General features: G+C 40.9%; 1 protein-coding gene across 1 annotated transcript; it reads right to left on the bottom strand.

Annotated features, from left to right (window-relative positions):
• Positions 1–4,966: 4,966 nt before the first annotated feature.
• RFC3 (replication factor C subunit 3) lies at positions 4,967–15,788 on the bottom strand. The gene is made up of 9 exons (XM_074931896.1): positions 15,639–15,788; positions 14,386–14,523; positions 13,192–13,259; positions 11,030–11,127; positions 9,287–9,468; positions 8,928–9,064; positions 8,699–8,797; positions 7,600–7,669; positions 4,967–5,948 (listed from the first exon to the last, which is right to left on the bottom strand). The coding sequence occupies exons 1-9, from the start codon at positions 15,723–15,725 to the stop codon at positions 5,757–5,759; spliced, it is 1,071 nt and encodes a 356-aa protein (XP_074787997.1). The 5' UTR covers positions 15,726–15,788; the 3' UTR covers positions 4,967–5,756.
• Positions 15,789–16,910: the final 1,122 nt, after the last annotated feature.

Genomic DNA, 16,910 nt, shown 5'->3' on the forward strand with positions numbered 1-16,910 from the left:
TACTGAATTTTGGCTGTCCTTATGAAAAAGTTGCTCTGGGACACTATGAAATAGAAGACATCAGCTCTGGGTTGGGAAGCAATGACTGTGCCAGGCAGGAGGACCTGGGCATTGGTGGCTGTAAAGCAAGGTGGTTCAATGGACACAGCAGCCTGGAGCTTCAGAGAGGAAGAGAAGTTCTGAGGCTACCTGAAGATCCCATGTTTTAGGGCAGGGAAACATGCACAAACTGCCTTTTCTTTCTCTGGTCTTGGGCATACAGTAGCCATAGACGTATTCCAGGACGACTTCTCGCCCAAGTGCTTTTTCATGCACCAAACCAGGATCTTTTGCTTGCTCTCCTTCTAGCCCATCAACCTTGGCTGCAGTGGACCACATCAATGAAAGAGGTGGAGTTGCCCCCTCCTGAGCCCTGCCAACCCCATGGGCTGTTGGGGAAGGCAGGTGAGCAAGCTGTATTTGAATTACAAATATTAGGCAGTAACTAGTTCACCGACCATCATTTTCATAAATTATAATTTGCCCTTTTACTGCTATTTTAAGAGATCCCAGTGTTCCTGTTTCACTCAAATGCAGCTGTACAGACACTGATTCAGCAAGTCTCACAGGGGTTTCAAATGAATGGTTGGGTGGCAAAGGCAGGGACACCATCGAACATATCAGCCACTGATACACAACAGAAATTATTTCCATCACGAAGGAGGCAGAATTTTAACAGCTATTTTTAACCTCTAACTTCCCTCCTAAATGCACTAATAAGTAATATTAAAACAAACATATTAATTGGAAACAAAATGAATCACCCTGGTTTAAATCTCTTTAGATGGAGCAAGTGCAGAATCCAGCTCTCCTGCTTCTGGCTGAGTGCTCCAACCTTCAGAAAAGCATGAACCTTGCTCACCTTCTACAAGGAATATTTGTAGATCCCTGCCTACACAAATGGTTCCCAGAGAGACGTCTCCCTCACAGCTGTCCTTCAAGTGTCTAAAGCTCCCTCCCCCTGCCTTGCCTTCCTGCTTTGTGGTAGCTGAACTCCTTTACCTGTACCCAGCCACTCTCAAACCAGTTCCTGCTGTTTCCACCCACCTTTCTTCTTGGAAATCAATTTTGGGTATTTCAGCTTCCTTCGCAAACTAGAGGAGAAAGGGACCTGAAGAGGAAGAGAAGTCTCAAGGGCACTACAGACATGGTTCAAAGGGACGCTGGGCAGAAAATGGCATGAACAAGGTGGAGCTCGGAACCTGCACTCCAGTGGTTATCATGGCATTAAATTACTTGGGGAATAATACTGAGAAGTCTGTGTAGAAAAATAATAATGTTTGACTAACTTCTGTAAGATGATCCCTGAGAAAGAGTTACAAGTAACTGCAGGACTTCCAGGGGACTAAGAAGCTGCAATTTTGATTAAGAGGTGAAAGTCACTTTAAAGACTATTGGAGACACATTCCTGATAAAGTACCTCATTGTATCAAAGGCAGAGGTTTCCCTTGATACAGCAAAACAGACACTCCTCCAAGCTGCAGGTACTCCTGTCCTGCTGAGCCACCCACACACATTGCTACTGGACCACAACTGGTTTTGATGGAGCATTCTGGCATGGCAGCAAGGATGCTCCCAGCACCGCATTACTCAGGGAAGCAGAGGACAGCAACCTCAGCTGTTGCCCAGCAGTTTAGATGACATCTCATAGTGTGTCATTCTTAAGATGGGCTCTGTAGTGAAAGACCAACACCTACTCCATGTCTTGGGACAGGGCTGAAGATCAGCTTCAAGAAGGTGCCAGGACAGAGGTAGTGATGGGTGCCCCAGCACCTCTGCTAGAAGAAACGCAGATGGACCAATGGTGTCAGTTGGGAAGTTACATGCTTAAGGCTTCTTCTGCTTGCATTATCTTATCTCTCACCCCTATTTAAGAGAGGCCAAACCCATCCCCACTGAAATACCACCCAGTGCTCAAATGATTCGGACAATATTTAATAGTTCCAGAAGGATTGTTGAAACAGAGTGTACAACTTCTTGCAGAATTTCAGCACACACATGGTACACAACTGTAGAAAAAAATCTGCTATAGCAATGTTTAACTGCTAATAGGCTCATTTTTCAGACAAGCAAAGCATTCAACTGCTTAAAAAAAACCCTACTGGGTTGTGCCCTAGTTGTCCTAGTTAATTTGGACAGAAAATTCTAATGACAGAGAAAATTCTGAGTCAATTCCCCAATGTATTGAAGTTAATAGCAAACTCTTTTAATCTTGGTAATTTTGGGATGTGCAACTAGTTTCTGACATGCAAGCTGCATGACATACTATTGATTAGCCTGAAGGGCACATTCAACAATAGAGGTTAATTTCTTTCGCATGCTTATGTATTTACATTCCTTCCCTCCTTATGAAGTATAAAGATCAAGAGAAGTATTTTGGCCTTCAAGAACTAAAAGCACAATTCACTGTCACGCTAAGGCAACTTTTGTTTAGCAGACGACAACTCTGGGGTTTGGTTTGGGTCATCGACTGAAATCCAATGCAACAAATTCATACAGCACTAATTGTTAGCACAGGCAAAAAATGTTAAGCAAGAAGGATTTAAAGGCTACTCAGGCATAGCAGAGCTCTTTCCAACAAGACAAATTACAGCTATTATTTTATATCAATGAACTGTAATAATCTTGAATTCCCTGCACTGGAAGGAAAATTTGTGATAATGAACTCTTCTGTTATCTACCTTACCTTCTAGCCTGCGATAATCAAGGTACTTCTTTGGTAGAGAAGAGGACATTCCTCATGTCAGCTTTGCTCACATGAATTTATTTAGCAAAATAAATTTAAAAAGTTATCTTCCAATCAGACAATGTGTTTATTATGATTAATGCTCCAGTAGAGTTGTTTACCATGGATGTCTAAAAACAATGTGATTTTTAAAATAATGTTTCTCACAGGAGTTAACACTTGGACTTCAGAAATGGGGAGTAAGGTCTGGATGCACAGCTCGCCCTTTGCAGAGCAGAGAAAGTTTTAACGGAAGTAGTTGCTGCCTTTAGTTTCTTGATCATTTTAATTAAAAATCAGTTTCACCTCTGGCTTTCTGTGCTAGCATGAAGCTGACTCCTCTGCGACCTCTTGAACTTGTTCAGTGCTTAAGTCCCACCTGGGTAGGAGCAGCTTGGAGTTTTCTTCTGGAACGAGAAGGAGGTGACGCTGGATGAAAGCAAGGGTAATCCTCTCAGCATGCAATTCAGAAGCAATTCTAAGCAGGTCTCAAAAGATTGAATCAGCTGAAGAAATGGATCATCTAGAGGTTGGTCCTGTGCTATTCAGTGTTTAAAAGTCTATCTGCACAGCCTCTCTCACTGGATCTGTGAAGCAGGTGTGCAGTGCTCAGCACAGGTCCGGCACAGCGCTGTTGCTGGGCTGTGTGAGCACAGGCTGCAGAGATGTTTGTGCCCACCCTGGGAGACCAGTCCTTAACCAGGCTGAGGTTCTGCTTTTCTGGGGAAAGGGTTAAATGGTAGCCTCATGAGAGGAAAAAAATGGCAGAAAACTTATTTCTGACAGCCACCTGCTCATACACTCCCATCAGCACCATTTGTCAGTGGGGCTGGGGGTTAGTGGTCCCTGCTTCCTCCAGCACAGCCCAGGGCCTGCTCTGTGCCACATGGCCTCCAAGCAAGTGCTAGAGCTACTCATGAGGGAGGGGAAGCAGCACCCAAGGTGGCTACCAGCCTCTAAGGTGTTCCAAAAAAAAGCACAACTTACTGATCATTTAAGGCAAGAGTTGCCTTTAAAGTTACTGCAGGAAGGAAGAACATGCCCATTTACGAGATACTGTGCCTGTGTGTTTACATTTCTGTGTTCTAGGCTGTGGAAGACAGAGGCAAGAGCAGGATCAGTAGTGGGAAATGGAACAATGATTGCTGACAGGCAATGGCTAGCTCTGATCATTATTCCATTTTTCCCATCCTTGGCTACTCTTGATTCATCCAAGATATAACATGATAAAAATGAAACTTCAAGAAGAGGCAGCAAGAACACCTAGAGATTGATGGTGGTGTTTCAGTCTCCTAGACAAAGCTGCTGAGTTCTTTTGAAAGAGCAAGCTGATCCTCTACCCCCTCCAACTAACTAACCTACAATCTAGCTCCCACCTCTCCCCATTAATACTGTCCCTATGAATTTCAAATATCCCTACACACATTCCTCTTCACCCACACTAGTCTGGGGTTTTTTTGGGGGGTAGGGGGGTGAGGGACAGGCAGAGCACAACACACAACTCATGGTTTTCCTTTATCACATGCTATACTTACAACAGGCAAATGCTAAAGTTTGTCTGGCTTTTAAAAATTATTAGACTAGGCTTCTGCAAAAGGAGACAATTTGTATATGCAGTAATTATGCTCCCTCTACCATTCTTGTCCTCTTCCTTGTAATGGATTTAAGTACTCATTTCCACTATCATTGACTAATTTAACAGTTTTCCAGGTTCTGACAGTCAAGACAGTTACACTCTGACAAGCTACCAGTGCTGTGGATTTGGGTGACAAGAGCAGATGGAAGAGGGGAAAAAAAATAAAAATCCATCTTCTAGAATTCTTCAGTTTCAGCAAGAGCAGTTGAGCATGAAGCAGGCCAGCACCATCTTACTGAGAATGAATCTGAAGGCAAGCTGTGCATTCACACCACACATGGGACGGTCAAGTTCCTGAGAACTGCAGCAAGACTACCACTTTAACGACTAATGCTGCCTTTTGTACATTCTAAAGGGGATGACAGTTAGTAGTAACTAGTGAGATTATTTCTTTAGTAATTACTAGAGGGAAGGCCCTAGCTACCAAAAAAATGCCATTATGCATAACTAGTTCTTACACAAAAAGGTCTATTCACACCCTTCTGAAAGACAGTCTACATCAAAGCAAATGAATGCACATAGCTAGGTAGTCACAGACAGTGTAGAACACCAACTCAGCATTTCATTTGTTGTTTGTATTTTTACAATTTATTTTGCCATTTTAAAAGTGTCACATATCAATTTTAGAGATGAAATAATATTTATTAAAAAGTTGAAACCTTACTCTCGGTCAAAGGAATAATCTTTACCTGAAGAGCATAACATATGTTCAAAGTGTTAGCCAGGAAGTGGTCTTGCTTCATATAGGTCTGTTCCTTCTGAACAAAGTGTTTCATGTTGTCAAACTGATTTACAAGCAACACAAAAGTATTGCTCATCCACAATTCCAATGTAACTGCTTACAAACAAGAGTCAGAAAACACTGTGTCAGCAGACCTCAGGAAACAGCATGGCTAGAACAAAAAGATGACAAATAACGAGATACATAAATCAGCAAGCAGAACATATATGCTCAAACTATTAGAACTTGCCACAACATGGAAGAATCATCTTTTGCTTACAGCCTTGTCTGTGAGCAATCAAAAAGCAAGCATGCAACATCCCTGCTCTCTCTTCTTAATGCCAGCTTACAAACACTGCAGAGCAACTATGATCTTATGTGTCTTCCAAAGCAACTTGTCCTTCTGAAAGGCTAATGTATTTTGTATGAATCTAAAGATGGATTTGTGACTGTCAGAAAAATACAGCTGGTTTCTAAAACTGGACAAACATTGTTCTTTAGTTCACTGAGGTTTATATTAACAGCATATTTGACTTTGAATGAAACCCACATGAAATCAAGCATAGACAAGTAGACATCTGCAACATTACTGGCATCATGATACAACTTTCTGTGTATGACTTTGGGCATCAGAGTTAGAACATCATGTCATCTAGTCCATCCTCCATAAACTTCTTGTAAATTGCCATAAACTTTGCTACAAATGCTTCCAGATGATAAATGGCCTTGCTGCCTAGTTGCAGGCGGTGTTCATAGAAGGCTGCCATGTGTGCAACTTCTCCTTTCAGTTGTCCATCACAGTTATTTAAAAGTTCTGACAGGAGACCCTAAAAGGGGAAAAGACAGGACAGTATTTGAAAATTTATATGCTTTTCCTTAAGAGGATAACCTCATTTCTCTGAAAATAGCCAAGCTAAGATCAATAGTACGCTCATTAATCCAACAGAAGAGACATTCAAGAATCATTACACCACCTATTTGACAGAACTAGATTCATGGAACCATATCTCTTCAGAACCTTCTTTCAAGATAAATTCCTCATGTCAAAACAGACACTCCCTATTGTGTTCTTAGATGGGAAAAATCATATACTGGAACTACTTATGCCCTAAGAAAATAAATTAACCTCATCTCCAAATATGTAACCTCTACTGTATGCAGGCCCAGGACCCTGGGGAGAATTTTTACCAAGATAGCAAGTGTATTAAAATCACTTCCTATCTCGACAGCACCAAGCACAAAGAAAAAACTTTAATAAATAACAAGGAAAGGGCTTATTTAAAATTTAAGTATATCTGTTTATGTACATATGTATGTGTAGATACACACACAAGATAATTTACAACAATACTGCAGTCATTACAAAAACAGTAAATACATTATTTTAGATCAGAGATAGCAATAAAATAATTGCAAGTCCATCTCTACTAAAATGGTCGGGATTAAGTGAGAAGTATCCCTAGACCATCTCAAGTTTATGAAGGAGTGAGTAGAGAACCTTTGGCCTGATGACAACAGTCCCTAAACAGAGGAATGCAGGATCCACTAACCAACCATAAGAAAGGAAGGTTAAAGAAAAGTCTAACTACCAAAACTGTCAGAAAGCAGAAGTCAGTTAATGTGAAAAAAAAATATTATTTCATAATTATGTCTGATGACAAAGTCCACTTCAGGTAGAGCAGCAAGCATCAGCTTTAATCTTTGTTCTGCTCTAGTTGTCTTCAGCATCCTTTCATCCTGCCTAAACTAGAAACATGCACATCCTGTTTGCTTTTTTCCCCTCCCAAGATGACTTCTCTCTTTGAAGGGGCCTGCTGGTCTAGCATCTTTCAGCAATTTCTCCACTAGAACATAGCAAATATTGAACCCACAACAACAAAACTTTTACAAAAGAAAACAAGCCGTATCAAAATTAGCCCATAAAATACATTTATGTTTCAATATAGAAACTGGCCTGAGAAGTATTCAAGGGGACAAAGCATGTCCTCCTTTGTTTTTACTCAGTAATGATGCTGCTGTTCTGTGATCACAGAACAAGTTTAGTAAACCATTCGACAAGGTGTGAACAAGGAAGCCTACAATAAAAATAGACACATTTTCTGAATTAGAGAACAGAATCTTCCTGCCCCCAAAATCTACACCACTCAAAACTGTCATACATGAACCTAACTACAGCATATACTAACAGTCTAGTATATGGACTGAGGATCATAAGTGAATGTTATGTATCAGTGTTTGCAGGAACAAGGTCTTTAATGACTGCTTCAAAGCAATAACCTGGACTATTCTGGTTACTCCAGTGGAAGGAAACACAAGAGAAAAGCATTTTTGGTCACTCATGTTTACTTAGAAAGGACGCGGAATTTCATCAATATCTGCATAATTTGTGTTGTTTTGGTGTGGTTTTTTTTTAACTCAAACTGAGACTGTCATACCATTAATATTTATAACACATTTAGAGCTAGATCACTGAATTACCTTCATTATAATCTCAGGAGGAATGCAGTGTGTCAGGAGTTCATAAAGCCGTCCACGGACCTCTAAAAGCCTGTTGGGGAAACACCACAAAATATCAGATGTCCCCAAAACATACTAATGCATTTTCACTATTTGTGAAATAAACTGCCAGAAAAAAAAAAAAAACCAGCAAAATTTCTTTTCTGTTTCTGGTTTTGTGTTATTTTAAACCCAAATCCATTGCACAGATTAGTTTCAATTCAAATGCTACATATCTTACTGTTTTGAATAAAAGGTGATAAGTTACATATACTCTAATTACAATGGTCTCAGTTAATCTAGAAGGTACAAGGCTATTAGAATTTGTTTCAGCTTTGTCTCTCTTTAATTCCTCTTCATATCTAAATTATTATTCATGCTTAAAATTAGTGAGAAGACACCACAAAACTGATTAGAGCCAAAAGATTCATTTATGTTGGTTTTCTGTCTTCACTGGTTACAAGAGAGGGTAAGATGGTTAGGTGGCAGAACGTGACACAGTTATCAGTTCTCAAGTTTCGATATTAGGAGGTCAGAGGCTAGAAGCATTTAAATTAAATTCAAGAATTTAAGTGACATCTCATGTAATATAGAACAGATTAAAAGGATCAGGCTGTGTATATGACACTAAGATGGATAAAGGGGACATTCCTAATGTGCTTTAAAAAAGCAGTGATTTCTCATTTCTAGTTCTTTTACAAAAGGTGTGTTATACTAAAGATGGTGAAACAGAAGCCTTAAAACAAATAAAAAAACCTCACACACACACACTCCCCCCTGCCCCCACCCCTACCCCCCAAAAAAAAGACAGCACAACATGCAACTAAACTTATGCTCTCTTTTGATTAAAAAGCTTCAACAGAAAACAAACAGCCAACAAACTGTTTCAGTTCCTGAAGTTCATTTAGCCTCCTCTGGTAATTTTAAAGCTCACTTCCTTTAGCTGCAAAGTACCAGCTCCAGTAGAAATGTCAGAAAATTACAGATAAATTGTGGCATCTTCAGTTAAATACAACATTTTTTCTGGTTTCAGAGTACACCAAAAACATAATTATAGCTGCAAGCAAGTGTATTTACCTACCTTTGTGGTGTCTGTTGACCAACGATAGCATTTGCAGTTTCTCTCAAATAAATTTCCCAGTCCATCTCAGGAATGTCTTGATCAGCAGTAAAAGGATACCTACACAATAATACTAATTTTTAAAAAATAGTATCAAAGCAAACTGTCGCCTACTCTAACAAGGCCTCGGAAGCAAGTTCATTTATGTGTCTGAAAGTATAATTTACATTAATTTTTAGCAGTGACTTACTGTTGTACTCTGCAGGACTCGCACATAAGTAGTGCTTTCCGAAGATTCCTGCCTGACTTTTCTGCAAGTCTTTGAGCCAGTTCCTGCGGAAGAGTCAGACCTTCTTTCTTACACACACTGGATAAGACATGGCAGATCTAGATGGAAAATAGATATGCGACACTTAACAGTTCAGCACCTACAGATTCTCCTGTTTTAAACATTTCTGGACCAGAGATGGACCAGTCTTTCATGAGACATGCTTAACAAGTCACCCACCACAAAGAATAACTAAGTCACTTTGTGGAAATAAAATATTTCATAAGTCCATTGCAAGAAAAAGTTTTAAATAACTTATTTCTGCTTCCGTTTCAACATACATCTTCTATGCTGGGAGCAGGCACTCGTACAGCCAGGCATCTGCTTTGAATAGGTCCTATAATTTTTGACATGGAGTTGCAGCACAGGATCAACCTGCAGGTCGCCATGTACTTCTCCATTGTTCTTCTCAAAGCATGTTGAGCATCTTTAGTGAGTTTGTCGACTTCTGTTAACAGCACCACTGGAAAAGTATTAAAAATAGTGGGGTTTTTTATTAGTATCAAATCTCTCTAAGAAAATGAGTACTTCATCATACTAGACCAATAATGTATCAATAACAATAATACCATCAATAATACCAAAATAAATGACACAAGCAGAAAAAGGCAGCATGGTTCCACAAGCAGGAAAATAAAGACAGAGACAACCTGCATGACTTTTGCCTGTATAATCTTCTTCACACCCAACATTCATTACTAAAATGTCAGTTTCTTCAGAGCAGGGCTTGCAACACTTCAGTGCCAAGAAATAATCCAGGTAAGCATAGAAGCTTTCACTTTAAAAAGTTACTGTACTAACTAAAGGAATTTTTAAGTAAGAAATGCAAAAGAATTTATGGCATAAGGACACACCAAAAAGCAAAAAATTCTTGAAGACACCCCTCAATACATTTTATATTTAAAAGCCAGTGTCTTAGCTTAACAAAGGAGTAGGAGAAAGCTGCCTTGTTACTGTAGCTGCAGTGCCCTTCTACGGTATTTTAAAGGAAAAAAGAAAAAATACTTTAAAATGCTTCAGAACAATCAGGAGACACCTAATATAAAGCAGCTAACCCAACCAGCTACTTTCTGCAGGCTCCTCCATAGGCAACTCAGATGGCTCATTTCAGTACTCCGAATGGTCCTGTGAGAACAGCCTGGAGGAACAAGTCAGCCCATTACTCTTCTCCCATTTCTCTTCTGGTTGTATATGCAACCTAAAGAGACTAGTCAGCTTACCAGATGAGGTGCGTGGTATGACTGCAACTCTAAGGATATATACATCAATTACTGGTAGAGTCAGTGTCTAGCAGCTTAGGTGAAACATTGTTTTCTCCTTGCTGGTCTCAGGAAGTAAGACAAAGCCCTAAATCCATGACCATTTTCAACCAATTTCTGCTCTACTCTATCTGTCAAAATTTCCTCTCTCCTTCAATCTTTTGTCATATAGTTCTGCCTTTACTTTCAGTTTAGTCATGGGGAGGAAAAATAAGCCAGTTGTAGCAACATGTGTCTTAGAAAACTCAATGAAAGCCGCCTTCATTTTTTAACACAGTGTTCTTCCATACACTATGGATAAAGTGCTTCTAAACTTTCTGCCTAAGATAGCTCATGTCCCAAAATGCTATAAATAAGCGGCTAACACCTAACTTACATAGCACTGTTTACCATAAGGTTATCCTGTCCCCCAACTCAGTATTGAGCCTCAGTAGCTCATAACTCAACTACTACTGTCGATCATTAAATCAGTGCATTTCAATGGTAGACTTGGGGAAAACACAGCAGGAATCTGAGCTCCCTCTGCCCAGCCAGTCATTCAACTACACCCTGCCCTCCTAAGAAACCAACACAAGGACAACCTCATATTATTTAGTATTTAACCACTTAAGATATTTACACAGTGTATGAAAAATGGTAGATTGTTTAATTTGGGAAAGGTTCATGCATGCCCTCATGCAATATATAGGTACAAACAAAACAGCTGAAGTCTCTGAAAAACAAGTTTAAAAAGTACTTTGACTGGTTTTAACTGTTTTCACTCACCTTTAAAGTCTCGTTGAGTACTTGTCTCAAGCTGTTGGGATTGTGCTACTGTCTTCAAGAGTTCCTGAATTACTACACGGTCATTGTTTCCCGCATCACTGTACCAGGAGTTTGAATAAAACTTGTTTTAAAACAACTTTATATTGCATACAAAATATATACTCCTAAGCAGCCCCTTGGTCAATTGACCAAACAAAAATTACAAAAGAATTCAGAAGCTGTCAAGGTTAGAATTAAGCTTTTGTGTGGTTAACTGTCTTTGTCCATTGTTTTCCTGGAACCTTTGGTGTGGTCACATTATGTCAAGGGTAATTGTTTGCTATGAAATTATAACTATAGATTTTCTGTTACTGCAGAGAATAATTTAAATGTTAAGAAACTATTTTAATCACTCCATTTCTAAAAACTGGCCTGTCTCGTAAGTAGAACTGGCTTGTTTCATTTTGATTTTTGCTCTGTAATTAAAGGTCTGCTCCCTTGCTGAAGGACAGATCTCCACAGTCAAAGTCAGCATAGCCTATTTGGCACATTGTGAACTGTTGAGCTAATATGCTTCTGTCTGTTCTGCTGCCTTCTCTTTGGCAAGAATGGGGAAGGTCTGGTTCAATGATGACTAGAACAGGACAAATGCTTTTTCATTTGCTTGCCAGTGAAATATTGCAGAGCTACTGCTGTCTCTGTGAAGGCAATAGGCTGGGGATGCTAAAGAGTGTGAGGATTTTTTCCTCTTTCTTCTTTTTCAGTAACCTTAATTTTTGTTGTTCCTCAATTGTTTCACTACCCACTTACTCGGGAAAATCCATTTTTAAAGCTAGTCAAGTGACCAGCAGACAATGCTTTGGAATTCAGATAATGGCCTCCTTTTGGAGGCAAAAAGAACAGTTCTATCTAATGAAGTTCAATAATAAATTCCGTGTCTGTGCAGAGTCCTTTCCCCTTCCCAGAAGTTAATTTCCTTTCCCTGTTAGCCATTTATCATGTTCCATGTTACTCAAGATGCACAACATGATTTCACAGTATTATAATTCAGTCAAACTTCACAGACTATAGCACTGTATGCACAGGCTCACTGTCTGGTCAGACATAAACATGACAATTGCTTGAGCACTTAAGCCTATGAATCAATATATTAATTCTTAGTCAAAACTCAGTACTACCATTATATACAATAACCAACACAGCAGTTCTACACTTTCAGGATTTTTAAAGTAAAATACAAATTATTTTATACAAGTAAAAAGTACTCTATGGAGAGTAATAGAAAGAGAATTAGTAGTATTAGGTATCAGAGCAGATTGAATGGTCACACATTTTGTATCAGACATATTCAAACAGTTAATTACCAATAAATTCTCAGCTTTATTCATTTGGATTTGTATTAGCATACCAGAACATATTCACTAAACAGATTAGTTACAGAACAAGGTTTTAAAGGAGACATGGTACATGAGAATAGCCTCTAAAACACAGAGCAACATGAGAAAGTGTTTAGCAATCAGCACAAAGCTATGCAATTGCAACCCAGACAAAGTCAACATAACCAAAGTCTCCCAGTGCACAATGACATATACTCTCGTGATTTAAAGCACATTAAAGGGATTCACATAAATACAAATATTTACTTTGGGTCAGTGAACTATCACCAGCCATTATAGCTTTGGTCATTTAAACCAACATCTGACCTTGCTCATGACAGAACTCCCAGTATTTTATGGTAGTGTTCTTTCCCGTGCTCTAAGCATTTTGTTTTAAGAGTTACTGGGTAAACTTGCTTACTTTCAAATCACTTCATTTTTGCATCTCTGCGAGAACTAACAATATGGGGGTGTTGGTTCCAATAAGTTTTCAATTTCAACTTAAATGGTTAAATCTATGAATCCAGAATAATTTCTGTTACCTAGTCCTTACCAGCATGCTTACGTGGCTAGTTAAGCAGAACATTACTGTCTTTAATATACTGTAAACCAAATTTTTGCTCATTTAGAGCTGTTCAATTAAAAATCCTCTCCTTGCTCCCATTTGCAGTCCAAGCCTATAAGCCATTATCTAATTTGCTCAGGCGAGAAATTGGACAATCAGGCCCTTATACACCCAGGTTGAAACTACTTGTAACATGACCAGCGGCTTATATTTGAAGTGAGACATTTTTACCGTACACTTACCTTGGGTTAACTTCAAGGTGATAATTACTTGCGATGGTGCTAATTTCAATTTTCTTTTTAGAAGGTGCCTATGTAGAAAATAATTAAATTAAATTTCAGAAAGTATTCTAAAGATTTGATGCAAAAATTCATCTTACAGATTACAAATGGCTAGGTGACAGGCAAACCTAGATTTATGCATCTTCAACCCCCAACCCCAGCTCCAAAGAAGAAAAGAAGTACTGACAGATGATCCAGCCCATAAAATAATAACAGTAGTGATTATTATAGCAATGCATAGTACATATTATTGCATACTCCAGTTACTGAGTTTTGTAACAAGAAACCTTATTATTGGAATCAGCCAAAGTAACCAATACTCCATCCCTTGCAAGAAAAGTTTTGGAGGGAAAAACCTCTGGACAAGCCTCAAGAGGCTGATTACTTCTCTTGGCCAAGGATTTTGAGTCTATACTTTCTTTAAAGTAAACACTAGTATTTTTAACACCACTGAATTTGGGTCTGAACAGTTAAATATATCCAGTATTTCTGTCATTCAGTGCAAGTACTGTATTTGTTCCACTACTGAGAATTAAAAAGCAAGCATTAAATAATCTACTTTTGAATAAAGCTTGATAACCCCTTGCTGGTTAAGCCTTCCATAACAAGACTTTTGAATGGATAATATAATCTTTTAATAATAAACAGTTAAACACCTAAGACCAAGGCAGATAGAATTTAAATTGACTTTTTTTTGCTAATGCTGAAATTGTCCCTATAAGAATGAGAAAACAAGTTAATACTTGCATATATGCAAAAAGCAATGCTAATAATTTTTAAAATAAGGGTTATTTTTACAGACAAATGAAATCCCTTACATCTAATTGAGAGCTAGTCTATCACAACACATGCTATTGCCCAAACCAACCTGTAAAAAACAAAAGAAAACCAAAACCAACCAGCCACAGAAAACAACAAAGAAACACCACATCCTCCCACCCACGAAGACCTAAGGAACAAGAACATCTAGCAAAAGTATTTGTTCATGTAGCTAAAGTAGTCTGATTAATTATATAAAAGATCTTGAAGATATCGAGTGCAAAAAAAAGTTTTAAAAATAAATATTCAAATAAATATAATGGCCTCACAATAGAAATATGTCAGTATATAAATATCCACATTACTTGGCAACAGATGAGAGATTTTTTTTTTTACCGTTATACTCTGGTGCTCAATCCTCAGCTTTTCCACTCCTGCACCATATAATTCCCTTAATAAACACATTATTCTTGTCTTTTTTCCAGCTCCTGATGGTCCATACACCAATAGATGAGGGAAGTCACCACACTGAACCTGAACACAAAGCAACAAGATTGGTTAGCTACAACAGTATTTGCCTTATAAGAGAATATTCATCCTTCCATTCTCACCCAAATTTACATGAAACGACTCTTCCAGCTCAGTCACAACATAGTACCTAGAATTAGAACTGCTGAATTCATTTCCTACAGATCATATTTTTCTGAAGACCATATGCTACTCATCTAACTTCAAATACCTCATCCCTGAAAACCCCAAACCAACCAAACCCCCAACAACAAAACAAACCCCAGACCCAAGAAAATAAAGCACCCTAGTTTTGCAGGGTTTCTGGAGTGACAGCTGCAATAAACACACAGTAAAAAGGATTAAAAGCTTAAAGCAGATATACACCTACATAATTATGAGAGATATGCACATATATAATTACTTTGTTGTTTCATCTACAAACCTTGAATATGGGCAAGCAAGTAGTAGATAGCCTGTATTTAAATAAAGTTAGGAGGTTTTTTTCTTGAAAAACTAAAAAGCATGACCTGGAGAACACCTGACCAAACCCCTCAATCAGAATTTGCATTAGATGTAAAGGTCATAGAGAAACACTGTGAGAGTGAATCAGTCTGACGGCCTAGTGAGGAGTCACAACATCTGGCAGGGAAAGCAGTTCTTTAACATCCAAGCAATTATAGTCCTGACTTTTATTCCCAGCGGCTCACCTTAAAAACTTCAGCTAACTTCAAGTAAACAAGGTAAGCCCTATTCTCAGGGATACTGATCGCTCTCAGCTAAAACCCGCAGGACGCACAGATGCACGTCACTCCTGATACGGCCAAACCACTACTTTCGCCCCCTCCTCAGCATAACGGGCATGCTCCCGAGCGGGGCGCCACGCCAGCAGACCGCCTTCCCACCGGCTGGGAAGCTCCTCCGAAGGCTAGGGCCTGTACCGGGGGAAAGCCCCCAACCCCTGCCCTGCAGACCCGCGGGAGCGGCTTTACGTGCCGCGGAATCCCGCTGCCTGGAGAACCCTCGGTGCCGGGAGGGGCGAGGCCCGGCGGCGGGCTCTCCTCAGGCGGCCGCACGGCACCGGGCAGAGCCCGCCAGGGAGGCCGCCGAGCGCCGCACGGCGGGCCCGGGCGCCCCCTCACCAGGTTGCGGAGCTGGGCCGCCTGCTCGCGGTGGTAGTCCAGCCTGCCGAGGGAGCCGGGCCGGTACTTGTCCACCCACAGGCTCATGGCGGTTGAAAAGCGCGCGCCGCCGCCGCGGCCTCGGCCAGTAGCGGCGGGAGGAGGGGCCAAGACGGCGGCCGCCGAGGGACAAACTGCAGCGGCGTCCGCGGAGGGAGCGGAAGCGCGCCGCTGTCCCGCCCCCACGGCTGCCCGAGCGGGCCCCGCCCCGCCCCGCCTTCGGGCCCCGCCGGCGGTGGGCCGTTTCCCCCTGCGCCGTGGCCGGGCAGCTCCCGCTCGTGCTCCCGGGGTCGGCCCCGCTTTTCTTGACGGGTGGCTGTCGCGGGCTCTCGCGGTCTGGCCACAGAATCATCAAGGTTGGAAAAGACCTTGAAGACCGCCCAGCCCAGCCCCGTCGCGGCGCTGGGGACGCGCCCAGCAGGGGCGGGTGACACCGGCCTGCTTTATGGCCGCGGATCTCTCGCCCCTTGTGGCAGATCCATTATTGTTACTAATCACACGCAGGTACTTGGTGCGAGTGGTGGCGGCAGGGCGCGCTCGGTCAGAGGTGGGACTGTGAGGAGCCCCGCGGGCATGGCCCGGCGGCCGCAGCGGGAGCAGGCAGGGGCGGGAGGAAGCGGCAAGGGGCTGACGGAAAAGAGCCCTGCAGGCACGCGTGGCCCGTCCACCCTGCCCGCCAGGAGGTCCCTTCGGCGTGCATTCCGTCTCTTGACCTCTGCAAATGGCCAGCAAAAAGCGGCCGGTTTTCTGTGTCAGGGGAACATGCGGTTCTTAGGTTCCTTGTCGTGGTGTCATCCCGGACTTGCAGCCTCATCAAGATCAAATTCACACTCTGAATTTGCAAACTCCGTCTATGTGCGTGGCTTTATGTGTACACAGAATTACATACAGAATATGTATATAACAGAGAAACTCTCATGTTGATTCTTTGTGAAGTACCCCTAATAAATGAAGCATCATGCACAAATATTTGAAAGCAGAATTTCTTAAAGTAATAAAACATGGGTATGGATATGAATAGTCTGAAGTGTGTCAGCCTAATTTTTTTACTTGCATGGTTTCTGTGAAAAAAATTAAATGAAAAGTTCATGTGACTGTTCATACTATCAAGTCTGTGTTCATACTTTTTCACATAGTCGGAAAGTCATAATGCAGGTAGTAGCTCCATTAACCTCGACATTCAAGTTACTCATAAAGATCACATAAACCTAGTGAGGGCAAAAGGAGCACATC

Source organism: Athene noctua, chromosome 1, assembly GCF_965140245.1.
Source record: "Athene noctua chromosome 1, bAthNoc1.hap1.1, whole genome shotgun sequence".
NCBI lineage: Eukaryota > Metazoa > Chordata > Aves > Strigiformes > Strigidae > Athene > Athene noctua.

Excerpts from the sequence above, each read along its gene's own strand:
- RFC3 (XM_074931896.1), bottom strand. The coding sequence starts at position 15,725 with ATGAGCCTGTGGGTGGACAAGTACCGGCCCGGCTCCCTCGGCAGGCTG. Across the intron at positions 14,524-15,638 it reads CGGCCCAGCTCCGCAACCTG|GTTCAGTGTGGTGACTTCCC; the intron begins GTGAGGGGGCGC and ends CTTTGTGTTCAG. Across the intron at positions 13,260-14,385 it reads TTGAGCACCAGAGTATAACG|GCACCTTCTAAAAAGAAAAT; the intron begins GTAAAAAAAAAA and ends TTTTCTACATAG.